The 15189-nt window shown below is 42.1% G+C and overlaps 1 protein-coding gene across 1 annotated transcript in view; it reads right to left on the bottom strand.

The window, feature by feature from the left end:
- Nucleotides 1-13127, bottom strand: part of atp1b2a (ATPase Na+/K+ transporting subunit beta 2a) — a gene marked incomplete at both ends in the record, with an annotated part of 16131 nt that extends 3004 nt beyond the window's left edge. The window contains 7 exons of the mRNA XM_079215384.1: nucleotides 3065-3091; nucleotides 3162-3221; nucleotides 7462-7587; nucleotides 7885-7964; nucleotides 8560-8664; nucleotides 8778-8906; nucleotides 13022-13127. Coding sequence (XP_079071510.1) covers nucleotides 3065-3091; nucleotides 3162-3221; nucleotides 7462-7587; nucleotides 7885-7964; nucleotides 8560-8664; nucleotides 8778-8906; nucleotides 13022-13127 — 633 coding nt within the window. The remainder of the gene's footprint in view (nucleotides 1-3064; nucleotides 3092-3161; nucleotides 3222-7461; nucleotides 7588-7884; nucleotides 7965-8559; nucleotides 8665-8777; nucleotides 8907-13021) is intronic.
- Between the last annotated feature and the right edge of the window lie 2062 nt (nucleotides 13128-15189).

Below are 15189 nucleotides of genomic sequence, written 5' to 3' on the forward strand. Positions count from 1 at the left end.
GTTGTAACTCTGTGATTCTATGTTGTAACTTTGTGTTTCTATGTTGTAACTCAGTGGTTCTACGTTGTAACTCTGTGATTCTATGTTGTAACTCTGTGATTATATGTTGTAACTCTGTGTTTCTATGTTGTAACTCAGTGGTTCTACGTTGTAACTCAGTGGTTCTACGTTGTAACTCAGTGGTTCTATGTTGTAACTCTGTGATTCTATGTTGTAACTCAGTGGTTCTACGTTGTAACTCTGTGATTCTACGTTGTAACTCTGTGATTCTATGTTGTAACTCAGTGGTTCTATGTTGTAACTCTGTGGTTCTATGTTGTAACTCAGTAGTTCTACGTTGTAACTCTGTGATTCTATGTTGTAACTCAGTGGTTCTACGTTGTAACTCAGTAGTTCTACATTGTAACTCTGTGATTCTATGTTGTAACTCTGTGGTTCTATGTTGTAACTCAGTGGTTCTACGTTGTAACTCTGTGATTCTATGTTGTAACTCAGTGGTTCTACGTTGTAACTCAGTAGTTCTACATTGTAACTCTGTGATTCTATGTTGTAACTCTGTGATTCTACGTTGTAACTCTGTGATTCTATGTTGTAACTCAGTGGTTCTACGTTGTAACTCAGTAGTTCTACGTTGTAACTCTGTGATTCTACGTTGTAACTCTGTGATTCTATGTTGTAACTCAGTGGTTCTACGTTGTAACTCTGTGATTCTATGTTGTAACTCTGTGATTATATGTTGTAACTCTGTGTTTCTATGTTGTAACTCAGTGGTTCTACATTGTAACTCAGTGGTTCTACGTTGTAACTCAGTGGTTCTATGTTGTAACTCTGTGATTCTATGTTGTAACTCAGTGGTTCTACGTTGTAACTCTGTGATTCTACGTTGTAACTCAGTGGTTCTACGTTGTAACTCTGTGATTCTATGTTGTAACTCTGTGATTCTATGTTGTAACTCAGTGGTTCTACGTTGTAACTCTGTGATTCTATGTTGTAACTCTGTGATTCTATGTTGTAACTCAGTGGTTCTACGTTGTAACTCTGTGATTCTATGTTGTAACTCTGTGATTCTATGTTGTAACTCTGTGTTTCTATGTTGTAACTCAGTGGTTCTACGTTGTAACTCTGTGATTCTATGTTGTAACTTTGTGTTTCTATGTTGTAACTCAGTGGTTCTACGTTGTAACTCTGTGATTCTATGTTGTAACTCTGTGATTATATGTTGTAACTCTGTGTTTCTATGTTGTAACTCAGTGGTTCTACGTTGTAACTCAGTGGTTCTACGTTGTATCTCAGTGGTTCTATGTTGTAACTCTGTGATTCTATGTTGTAACTCAGTGGTTCTACGTTGTAACTCTGTGATTCTACGTTGTAACTCTGTGATTCTATGTTGTAACTCAGTGGTTCTATGTTGTAACTCTGTGGTTCTATGTTGTAACTCAGTAGTTCTACGTTGTAACTCTGTGATTCTATGTTGTAACTCAGTGGTTCTACGTTGTAACTCAGTAGTTCTACATTGTAACTCTGTGATTCTATGTTGTAACTCTGTGGTTCTATGTTGTAACTCAGTGGTTCTACGTTGTAACTCTGTGATTCTATGTTGTAACTCTGTGATTCTATGTTGTAACTCAGTGGTTCTACGTTGTAACTCAGTAGTTCTACATTGTAACTCTGTGATTCTATGTTGTAACTCTGTGATTCTATGTTGTAACTCAGTGGTTCTACGTTGTAACTCAGTAGTTCTACGTTGTAACTCTGTGATTCTACGTTGTAACTCTGTGATTCTACGTTGTAACTCTGTGATTCTATGTTTTAACTCAGTGGTTCTACGTTGTAACTCAGTAGTTCTACGTTGTAACTCAGTGGTTCTACGTTGTAACTCTGTGATTCTATGTTGTAACTCTGTGATTCTACGTTGTAACTCAGTGATTCTATGTTGTAACTCAGTGGTTCTATGTTGTAACTCTGTGGTTCTATGTTGTAACTCAGTAGTTCTACGTTGTAACTCTGTGATTCGATGTTGTAACTCAGTGGTTCTACGTTGTAACTCTGTGATTCTATGTTGTAACTCAGTAGTTCTACGTTGTAACTCTGTGATTCTATGTTGTAACTCAGTAGTTCTACGTTGTAACTCTGTGATTCGATGTTGTAACTCAGTGGTTCTACGTTGTAACTCTGTGATTCTATGTTGTAACTCAGTAGTTCTACGTTGTAACTCTGTGATTCTATGTTGTAACTCAGTGGTTCTACGTTGTAACTCAGTAGTTCTACGTTGTAACTCTGTGATTCTATGTTGTAACTCAGTGGTTCTACGTTGTAACTCTGTGATTCTATGTTGTAACTCAGTGGTTCTACGTTGTAACTCTGTGATTCTATGTTGTAACTCAGTGGTTCTACGTTGTAACTCTGTGATTCTATGTTGTAACTCAGTGGTTCTACGTTGTAACTCAGTGGTTCTATGTTGTAACTCAGTAGTTCTACGTTGTAACTCTGTGATTCTATGTTGTAACTCAGTGGTTCTACGTTGTAACTCTGTGATTCTATGTTGTAACTCAGTAGTTCTACGTTGTAACTCTGTGATTCTATGTTGTAACTCTGTGATTCTACGTTGTAACTCTGTGATTCTATGTTGTAACTCAGTGGTTCTATGTTGTAACTCAGTGATTCTATGTTGTAACTCTGTGATTCTATGTTGTAACTCAGTGATTCTACGTTGTAACTCTGTGATTCTATGTTGTAACTCTGTGATTCTATGTTGTAACTCAGTGATTCTATGTTGTAACTCAGTGATTCTATGTTGTAACTCTGTGATTCTATGTTGTAACTCAGTGATTCTATGTTGTAACTCAGTGATTCTATGTTGTAACTCTGTGATTCTACGTTGTAACTCTGTGATTCTATGTTGTAACTCAGTGGTTCTATGTTGTAACTCAGTGATTCTATGTTGTAACTCTGTGATTCTATGTTGTAACTCTGTGATTCTACGTTGTAACTCAGTGGTTCTATGTTGTAACTCTGTGGTTCTATGTTGTAACTCAGTGGTTCTACATTGTAACTCTGTTCTTACCCACTCATCTTTCTCCATTCTGTACCTCTGATGATGGAAGGGTGAACAAATGGAGACAGCAGATGAGAGACAGACAGACAGACAGACAGGTTCAGACCTTGGCTCCACAGGTGACATAAGGAGACTGGCCGTCCTTCCCCGGCAACATACCGATCACCTGGAGAGACAGACAGGTCAGGAGAGTTCAGTGATTTTAATGTCTGTGGTTCAATACAGCACAAGTCTGTAGACCCTCTAGAAAGCTAAGTTCTGGTAGCAGCATGCTAGTGAGTTAAAACCAACTGATCCTTGAAGAGAGTCTTCTGGTGTTCACCACGTTTCATTTAAAATATTAGTCATGAAAAAATGACCAATTTCCAACAATTTCAAGGTTATTCAAGGATTTCCAGGAGCCTTAAGGACTTTCAGATGATTAAAGGAAGGTTTGACACAAATGGCCCAAATGGCCCCAAACAGCCTTTCCTGTACCCAGACACGCCCATTCTGCACTTGTCCCACCCATTTTCATGTTTTTTAAAAAGTTGAGCATAACCTTTTCAATTTGACTCCTGATAACACAAAAGTTCTCATCTGTCCCTATAATCCATCTGTTGGTCGAGATCGCCCCGCAGTGGATTTTCCACCTCGGTACACTTGGGTACCCCAAACGACATTACATTTGCCCAATGTCCCTTTATTTCCCAAAAGGCACAATGTCCCGTTTGTCCCAAATGTCAAAAACAATGCCACTGTAGTTACTTTTGGCAATTTGGAACATTTGGCCCATTCTAAATGAGGGGCATTCGGCAGATATTCCCTTACAACCACTACAACCCTTACAACAGCTACAACCTCTACAACCACTACAACTCTTACAACCTCTACAACTACAACAACCTCTACAACCACTACAACTCTTACAACCTCTACAACTACAACAACCTCTACAACCACTACAACTCTTACAACTACTACAACCACTACAACCACTACAACCACTACAACCTCTACAACCCATACAACCACTACAACCCATACAACCACTACAACCACTACAACCACTACAACCACTACAACTCTTACAACCTCTACAACTACAACAACCTCTACAACCACTACAACTCTTACAACTACTACAACTCTTACAACTACTACAACTCTTACAACTACTACAACTCTTACAACTACTACAACTCTTACAACCACTACAACCTCTACAACCACTACAACTCTTACAACTACTACAACTCTTACAACAGCTACAACCTCTACAACTCTTACAACCTCTACAACTACAACGACCTCTACAACCACTACAACTCTTACAACCACTACAACTCTTACAACCACTACAACTCTTACAACCACTACAACCTCTACAACCCATACAACCACTACAACCACTACAACTCTTACAACCACTACAACTCTTACAACTACTACAACTCTTACAACCACTACAACTCTTACAACCACTACAACTCTTACAACTACTACAACTCTTACAACCACTACAACCACTACAACCTCTACAACCCATACAACCACTACAACTCTTACAACTACTACAACTCTTACAACCACTACAACCACTACAACCCTTACAACCACTACAACCACTACAACTCTTACAACCCTTACAACCACTACAACTCTTACAACCACTACAACTCTTACAACCACTACAACCTCTACAACCACTACAACCACTACAACCTCTACAACCCATACAACCACTACAACCTCTACAACCCATACAACCACTACAACTCTTACAACCACTACAACCACTACAACCTCTTCAACCCATACAACCACTACAACCTCTACAACCCATACAACCACTACAACCTCTACAACCCATACAACCACTACAACTCTTACAACCACTACAACCACTACAACCTCTACAACCCATACAACCACTACAACCTCTACAACCCATACAACCACTACAACTCTTACAACCACTACAACCACTACAACCTCTACAACCCATACAACCACTACAACCACTACAACTCTTACAACCACTACAACTCTTACAACCTCTACAACCCATACAACTCTTACAACCACTACAACCACTATAACTCTTACAACCACTACAACTCTTACAACCACTACAACCACTACAACCCTTACAACTACTACAACTCTTACAACCACTACAACTCTTACAACCACTACAACCACTACAACTCTTACAACTACTACAACTCTTACAACCACTACAACCACTACAACCTCTACAACCCATACAACCACTACAACCACTACAACCCTTACAACTACTACAACTCTTACAACTACTACAACCACTACAACCTCTACAACCCATACAACCACTACAACCACTACAACTCTTAAAACCACTACAACCACTACAACTCTTACAACCTCTACAACCCATACAACCACTACAACCACTACAACTCTTACAACCACTACAACTCTTACAACCACTACAACTCTTACAACCACTACAACCTCTACAACCCATACAACCACTACAACCACTACAACTCTTACAACCACTACAACTCTTACAACTACTACAACCACTACAACCTCTACAACCCATACAACCACTACAACCACTACAACCCTTACAACCACTACAACTCTTACAACCTCTACAACTACTACAACCACTACAACCACTACAACCCTTACAACTACTACAACCTCTACAACCACTACAACCACTACAACTCTTACAACCACTACAACCTCTACAACCACTGCAACCTCTACAACCACTACAACCACTACAACCCTTACAACTACTACAACTCTTACAACTACTACAACCACTACAACCTCTACAACTCTTACAACTACTACAACCACTACAACCTCTACAACCACTACAACCTCTACAACCCATACAACCACTACAACCACTACAACCACTACAACTCTTACAACCACTACAACTCTTGCAACCACTACAACCCTTACAACCAGTACAACCCTTACAACCACTACAACCACTACAACTCTTACAACCACTACAACCCTTACAACCCTTACAACCACTACAACCAGTACAACCCTTACAACTACTACAACTCTTACAACCACTACAACCCTTACAACCCTTACAACCCTTACAACTCTTACAACCACTACAACCACTACAACTCTTGCAACCACTACAACTCTTACAACCACTACAACACGGGTGATGCACCACTACAACACTGGTGATGCACCATCATATCTTAAGGACCTTATAGTGCCATATTACCCCACTAGAGCATTACGCTCACTGATTGCAGGGTTACTTGTGGTTACCAGAGTGTTAAAAAGTAGGTTGGGGTCTAGAGCTTTCAGTTATCGGGCTCCTCTTCTGTGGAATCAGCTTCCACTTTCAGTCCGGGGGACAGACAGTCACCTCATTTAAGAGTAGACTTAAGACTTTCCTCTTTGATAGCGCTTATAGTTAGGGCTGTTTCAGGCTTATAGTTAGGGCTGTTTCAGGCTTATAGTTAGGGCTGGCTCAGGTTTACCTGGTCCAGCCCCTAGATATGCTGCTATAGGCCTAGACTGCTGGGGGACATCTTAGGATACAATGTGCTCCTCCTCTCCTTCTCTTCCTCTTTCGCTCCTCCTCTCCTCTTCTCCTCTTCTTTCTCTCCTTCTGGATAAATAATTGTCTCTTGCTGATGGAACCGGCCTGGAACCGGTCCTGCCAGCTGCCATGGCCCTGCTGATGCCCCTCCTCTCTACCTCCTTCTGCTTAATGGATCGTGGCTATCTGGATCATGGACCATGCATACTACTCATTATATGATTAATTTCTGTCATATTCATGTAATGTGCTGTAACTCTGTTACGTTGTTCATTCTTGTCACATGACATCTATTGCTTCTGTCCATCCAGGAGAGGGATCCTCCTCTGTTGCTCTCCCTCAGGTTTCTTCCCCTTTTTCCCTGTGAAAGGGTTTTTACTATTTTTATTTGAGGAGTTTTTACTGATCCGATGTGAGGTCCCGGGACAGGATGTTATGTTACAGATTGTAAAGCCCTCCGAGGATAACCTGTATTTGTGATGTTGGGCTATATAAAATAAACTGAATTGAACCTCTACAACCACTACAACTCTTACAACCATAACAACGACAGGGGCGTCTGTGGATAAGTGGTTAGCACGCCCGTCTTTCAATCAGAGGGTTGGTGGCTCGCGCCCAGGCCCTGCCAGTCCCCGTCACCCTGTCCTTGAGCAAGACACTTAACCCCTAATTGATCCCCGTTGCTGTGTCTACGGTGTACAGAGCAAACATGTAAGTCGCTTTGGATAAAAGCATCAGCTCAATGAAATGTAATGCAACACTTACAACACTGAACCTCATTTATAAGTAAAGTAATCTTTAATTTGTTTTTAAACTCTCTGCTTAATGACGATGAACGTACCCGGTTCAGTTTGATGAGGATGCAGGGCTGACCTCTGCTGTAACCATAGAAACGATCCGAAATCCCTGAACACTCCTCCAACATCGTCCGATTAAACTGGCAGGAGCGTTTGGGATTGTTCCTGACCTGCAGACAGACAGGCAGGAGGAGAGTGAGACGGTTAGGTGGAAGGTGAGACAAGAAGGCAGAGGGTGAGACAGACAGGTGGGGATGAGAAGGGCAGGTGGAGAGAGAGACAGGCAATCAGAGACTGGCAGGTGGAGGGTGAGACAGGAAGGCAGAGAGACAGGCAGGTGGAGTGACAGATAGGTGGAGGGTGAGAGAATAAGGCAGAGAGACAGGCAGGTGAAGAGTCAGACAGGCAGGTGGAGGGTGAGGCGGGCAGGCAGAGAGGCAGGTGGGTAGACAGAAAGACAGGAATACCTCTCCACTGTCCTCTTGAATGAAGAATTGATCTGGAGAGCAGTTATCGTTGGTCTGAACCTGATAGCTGTCGTTGTACGCTGAAGACAGACGGACAGACAGGCAGACAGACAGACAGACCGGGGTAGAGTTTTACAGGTTAAAATATTATTACCATAAACCATATTACCCCACTAGAGAGCTCATAGTACCATATTACCCCACTAGAGAGCTCATAGTACCATATTACCCCACTAGAGAGCTCATAGTACCATATTACCCCACTAGAAAGCTTATAGTACCATATTACCCCACTAGAGAGCTTATAGTACCATATTACCCCACTAGAAAGCTTATAGTACCATATTACCCCACTAGAGAGCTTATAGTACCATATTACCCCACAAGAGAGCTCATAGTACCATATTACCCCACTAGAGAGCTCATAGTACCATATTACCCCACTAGAGAGCTTATAGTACCATATTACCCCACTAGAAAGCTTATAGTACCATATTACCCCACTAGAGAGCTTATAGTACCATATTACCCCACAAGAGAGTTCATAGTACCATATTACCCCACTAGAAAGCTTATAGTACCATATTACCCCACTAGAGAGCTATCTCATGAATATATGTAACGAGTGATTACATCACTTCATAAAATATTAAGATTAATGAACATGAATCTTACGAGACAGGAAGCGGTTGAGGTTGTGGACGAAACCGTCCCAGCTCTCCGCTTCTGAGACAGAGTAAGTGATCTCCAGCTGATCGCCCTTTGGACGAATCATCATCCCTGAAACATGAACACATATGTCCTCATTAACCAATCACAGGCTGAGGCTCGTTAACTAGCAATCAGCATCCCTGAAATACACAAACAAGACTTTGCGTGTTTGTTTTTGTTACCTGGAGTGACCAGACGGTCCTGCCAGGTAGGTTTGTAGTCATCGAGCGTCAGCAGCATGATGTACATGGTGAGAACAAACATGCCCGCCAGAAACAGGTAGAAGATCAGGTAGAAGAGCAGGATCAGGCCTGCAGGGGGAGACAACGGGGGAGGGATTATTATACTTTACATCCTCCCCCTCCTCTGCTCTGAATATCATCTTTATAATCCTCTGGAGTTTAGCCCCGCCCCCTGCTGACCTACATCCATTGTGTGTTGGGGACAGGGGGATGGTATAATCTCTCAGTCTGAACCGCTCTCTTTTTCTCCTCTTCTTATTGGTCACTTTATATTTGCATTAACAGCAATCAGTTTACAGTTCTACATCTTCCATTCTAAAGTCACTTCTTCTATTCTAGAGTCACTACATCTTCTATTTTAGAGTCACTTCTTCTATTCTAGAGTCACTACATCTTCTATTCTAGAGTGACTAAACATCTTCTATTCTAGAGTCACTTCTTCTATTCTAGAGTCACTACATCTTCTATTCTAGAGTCACTTCTTCTATTCTAGAGTCACTACATCTTCTATTCTAGAGTCACTTCTTCTATTCTAGAGTCACTACATCTTCTATTCTAGAGTGACTAAACATCTTCTATTCTAGAGTCACTTCTTCTATTCTAGAGTCACTACATCTTCTATTCTAGAGTCACATCTTCTATTCTAGAGTCACTACATCTTCTATTCTAGAGTGACTAAACATCTTCTATTCTAGAGTCACTTCTTCTATTCTAGAGTCACTACATCTTCTATTCTAGAGTCACTTCTTCTATTCTAGAGTCACTACATCTTCTATTCTAGAGTGACTAAACATCTTCTATTCTAGAGTCACTTCTTCTATTCTAGAGTCACTACATCTTCTATTCTAGAGTCACATCTTCTATTCTAGAGTCACTACATCTTCTATTCTAGAGTGACTAAACATCTTCTATTCTAGAGTCACTGCACATCTTCTATTCTAGAGTCACTCTACATTGTCTATTCTAGAGTCACTCTACATCTTCTATTCTAGAGTCACTCTACATCTTCTATTCTAGAGTGACTAAACATCTTCTATTCTAGAGTCACTGTACATCTTCTATTCTAAAGCGATTTGTCTATCACACATCCAATTTATTCAAATATTTGTACTGTTCCTTTAAGATGTCAATCAGGGTCCTCACAAGTACAACTACCAACATGTGTGTGTGTGGATATATTACAGTCCAATCAACCTCGTCTGTCTGCTTAATACAAATTAACACGCACATGCACACACACACACGTACACACACACACACACACACACACACACACATACACACACACACACACAGACTCACACACACACACTCACACACAGACACACACACACACACACACAGACACACCCACACACACACAGTAATGCGCCTTTCTGATGTCGTTTAGTTCAGTTTATTGTGTAAGTGCATCAGTGTGTGAAAGTGTGTGTGTCTGTCCTTCAGTCTCTATCAAGGCCAAACATTCACTGCCCTGGTGCATGATGGGAAATATGACGTCATCAGAGTGTAGTTATGTAAAGCAAGAACAGACTTCAGATGAGTGGAACACTGAGAGGTTGTTTTAAATCACTGACATTATCAAGACTGTTCGTACATGTAATTATTCCTACAGGTAATGGTTCCTACAAGTATTCCTACAGGTAATGGTTACTACAAGTATTCCTACAGGTAATGGTTCCTACAAGTATTCCTACAGGTAATGGTTCCTACAGGTAACTGGTTCCTACAAGTGTTCCTACAGGTAATGGTTCCTACAAGTATTCCTACAGGTAATGGTTCCTACAAGTATTCCTACAGGTAATGGTTCCTACAGGTAATGGTTCCTACAAGTTTTCCTACAGGTAATGGTTCCTACAGGTAACTGGTTCCTACAAGTGCTCCTACAGGTAATGGTTCCTACAAGTATTCCTACAGGTAATGGTTCCTACAGGTAATGGTTCCTACAAGTATTCCTACAGGTAATGGTTCCTACAAGTATTCCTACAGGTAATGGTTCCTACAAGTATTCCTACAGGTAATGGTTCCTACAGGTAATGGTTCCTACAAGTATTCCTACAGGTAATGGTTCCTACAGGTAATGGTTCCTACAAGTTTTCCTACAGGTAATGGTTCCTACAGGTAACTGGTTCCTACAAGTGCTCCTACAGGTAATGGTTCCTACAAGTATTCCTACAGGTAATGGTTCCTACAGGTAATGGTTCCTACAAGTATTCCTACAGGTAATGGTTCCTACAGGTAATGGTTCCTACAAGTATTCCTACAGGTAACTGGTTCCTACAGGTAATGGTTCCTACAGGTAACCGGTTCCTGCAGGTATTCCTACAGGTAATGGTTCCGACTGGTTCCTTCTTCTCTTCTAGAGTCACTGCACATCCTCTATTCTAGAGTCACTGTACATCTTTTCTTCTAGAGTCACTGCACATCTTCTCTTCTAGAGTTACTGCACATCCTCTATTCTAGAGTCACTGTACATCTTTTCTTCTAGAGTCACTGCACATCTTCTCTTCTAGAGTCACTGCACATCCTCTATTCTAGAGTCACTGCACATCCTCTATTCTAGAGTCACTGCACATCCTCTATTCAAGAGTCACTGTACATCTTCTATTCTAGAGTCACTGCACATCTTCTCTTCTAGAGTCACTGCACATCCTCTTTTCTAGAGTCAGTGTACATCTTCTATTCTAGAGTCACTGCACATCTTCTATTCTAGAGTCACTGCACATCCTCTTTTCTAGAGTCACTGCACATCTTCTATTCTAGAGTCACTGCACATCTTCTATTCTAGAGTCACTGTACATCTTCTATTCTAGAGTCACTGCACATCTTCTATTCTAGAGTCACTGCACATCTTCTATTCTAGAGTCACTGTACATCTTCTTTTCTAGAGTCAGTGTACATCTTCTATTCTAGAGTCACTGCACATCTTCTATTCTAGAGTCACTGCACATCCTCTTTTCTAGAGTCAGTGTACATCTTCTATTCTAGAGTCACTGCACATCTTCTATTCTAGAGTCACTGCACATCTTCTATTCTAGAGTCACTGTACATCTTCTATTCTAGAGTCACTGCACATCTTCTATTCTAGAGTCACTGCACATCCTCTTTTCTAGAGTCACTGCACATCTTCTATTCTAGAGTCACTGCACATCTTCTATTCTAGAGTCACTGTACATCTTCTATTCTAGAGTCACTGCACATCTTCTATTCTAGAGTCACTGCACATCTTCTATTCTAGAGTCACTGTACATCTTCTTTTCTAGAGTCAGTGTACATCTTCTATTCTAGAGTCACTGCACATCTTCTATTCTAGAGTCACTGCACATCCTCTTTTCTAGAGTCAGTGTACATCTTCTATTCTAGAGTCACTGCACATCTTCTATTCTAGAGTCACTGCACATCTTCTATTCTAGAGTCACTGCACATCTTCTATTCTAGAGTCACTGTACATCTTCTATTCTAGAGTCACTGCACATCTTCTATTCTAGAGTCACTGCACATCCTCTATTCTAGAGTCACTGCACATCCTCTATTCTAGAGTCACTGTACATCTTCTATTCTAGAGTCACTGCACATCTTCTATTCTAGAGTCACTGCACATCTTCTATTCTAGAGTCACTGTACATCTTCTATTCTAGAGTCACTGCACATCTTCTCTTCTAGAGTCACTGCACATCCTCTATTCTAGAGTCACTGCACATCCTCTATTCTAGAGTCACTGTACATCTTCTATTCTAGAGTCACTGCACATCTTCTATTCTAGAGTCACTGCACATCCTCTTTTCTAGAGTCAGTGTACATCTTCTATTCTAGAGTCACTGCACATCTTCTATTCTAGAGTCACTGCACATCTTCTATTCTAGAGTCACTGCACATCTTCTCTTCTAGAGTCACTGCACATCCTCTATTCTAGAGTCACTGTACATCTTCTATTCTAGAGTCACTGCACATCTTCTATTCTAGAGTCACTGTACATCTTCTATTCTAGAGTCACTGCACATCTTCTCTTCTAGAGTCACTGTACATCTTCTATTCTAGAGTCACTGCACATCTTCTCTTCTAGAGTCACTGTACATCTTCTATTCTAGAGTCACTGCACATCTTCTCTTCTAGAGTCAGTGTACCAGGGTAACGGGGTAACCGTGGTAACGTGGTAACGTGGTAACCGGGGTAACGGGACTCACCCCAGCTCTTGGCGGTTCGGCCCAGCAGCTCGTGAGTTCGCGGGTTCCAGAAGTATTCCCGCCACTCGCTGGAGCCTTTCCGGTCCTCCTCCTTGGTGCCGGACATGATGAAGAAGAGGAAGAGGAGGAAGATGCAGGTCTCGATGTCCCGCTGTGACGGCACGAGCCTCCGGTGCACGAGCTTCCGATGCACGAGCCTCCGATGCACGAGCCTCCCGCCGCTGCTTCCGATGGAGACGTCGGGGAATCGATCCGGATCAATGAGACCGCGAGACGGGAGTGAGACGGGAGTGAGACGGGAGTGAGACGGGAGTGAGACGCGAGTGAGAGTGAGACGCGAGTGAGACGCGAGTGAGAGTGAGACGCGAGTGAGACGGGAGGTGTCACTGCAATTCACTCCTCCTCCCCCAAACACGGTGTGACATCAGACCTGCTCTTCTTACACCGCCAATCACAGAAGGGCTTCATCAGGGCAGACCCCGCCCCCTGCAGACTGTGACGTGTTCGCATGTGATGACGTCTCACGTGTCACGTGTTTATCACCGTCCATCGCAGTACTATTACTCACACAGTACTACAGTCTATCACAGTACTATTACTCACACAGTACTACAGTCTATCACAGTACTATTACTCACAGTACTACAGTCTATCACAGTACTATTACTCATAGTACTACAGTCTATCACAGTACTATTACTCACACAGTACTACAGTCTATCACAGTACTATTACTCACAGTACTACAGTCTATCACAGTACTATTACTCATAGTACTACAGTCTATCACAGTACTATTACTCACACAGTACTACAGTCTATCACAGTACTATTACTCACACAGTACTACAGTCTATCACAGTACTGTTACTCACACAGTACTACAGTCTATCACAGTACTGTTACTCACACAGTACTACAGTCTATCACAGTACTATTACTCACACAGTACTACAGTCTATCACAGTACTATTACTCACAGTACTACAGTCTATCACAGTACTATTACTCATAGTACTACAGTCTATCACAGTACTATTACTCACAGTACTACAGTCTATCACAGTACTATTACTCATAGTACTACAGTCTATCACAGTACTATTACTCATAGTACTACAGTCTATCACAGTACTATTACTCATAGTACTACAGTCTATCACAGTACTATTACTCATAGTACTACAGTCTATCACAGTACTATTACTCACAGTACTACAGTCTATCACAGTACTATTACTCATAGTACTACAGTCTATCACAGTACTATTACTCACAGTACTACAGTCTATCACAGTACTATTACTCATAGTACTACAGTCTATCACAGTACTATTACTCACAGTACTACAGTCTATCACAGTACTATTACTCATAGTACTACAGTCTATCACAGTACTATTACTCATAGTACTACAGTCTATCACAGATCCACCATCCAGACCAGTAGGGTAATACGTAAGGAGGAGGAAGAGGAGGAGGAGGTAGAAGAAGAAGAGGAGGAAGAAGAGGAGGATGAGGTAGAAGAGGAAGAGGAAGAAGAGGAGGAAGAAGAGGAGGAGGAGGGGGAGGAGGAAGAAGAGGAGGGGGAGGAGGAAGAAGAGGAGGAGGAGGAAGAGGAGGAGGATGAGGTAGAAGAGGAAGAGGAGGAAGAAGAGGAGGAGGAGGTAGAAGAGGAAGAGGAGGAAGAAGAGGAGGAGGAGGAGGAGGAGGAGTAAGAAGAGGAGGAGGAGGTAGAAGAGGAAGAGGAGGAAGAAGAGGAGGATGAGGTAGAAGAGGAAGAGGAGGAAGAAGAAGAGGAGGAGGAGGAGGAAGAGGAGGAGGATGAGGTAGAAGAGGAAGAGGAGGAAGAAGAGGAGGAGGAGGTAGAAGAGGAAGAGGAGGAAGAAGAGGAGGAAGAGGAGGAGGGGGAGGAGGAAGAAGAGGAGGAGGTAGAAGAGGAAGGAGGAAGAAGAGGAGGATGAGGTAGAAGAGGAAGAGGAGGAAGAAGAGGAGGAGGAGGAGGAGGAAGAGGAGGAGGATGAGGTAGAAGAGGAAGAGGAGGAAGAAGAGGAGGAGGAGGAGGAAGAGGAGGAGGATGAGGTAGAAGAGGAAGAGGAGGAAGAAGAGGAGGAGGAGGTAGAAGAGGAAGAGGAGGAGGGGGAGGAGGAAGAAGAGGAGGAGGAGGT

Source organism: Taurulus bubalis (assembly GCF_910589615.1).
Source record: "Taurulus bubalis genome assembly, chromosome: 3".
Classification (NCBI taxonomy): Eukaryota; Metazoa; Chordata; class Actinopteri; order Perciformes; family Cottidae; genus Taurulus; species Taurulus bubalis.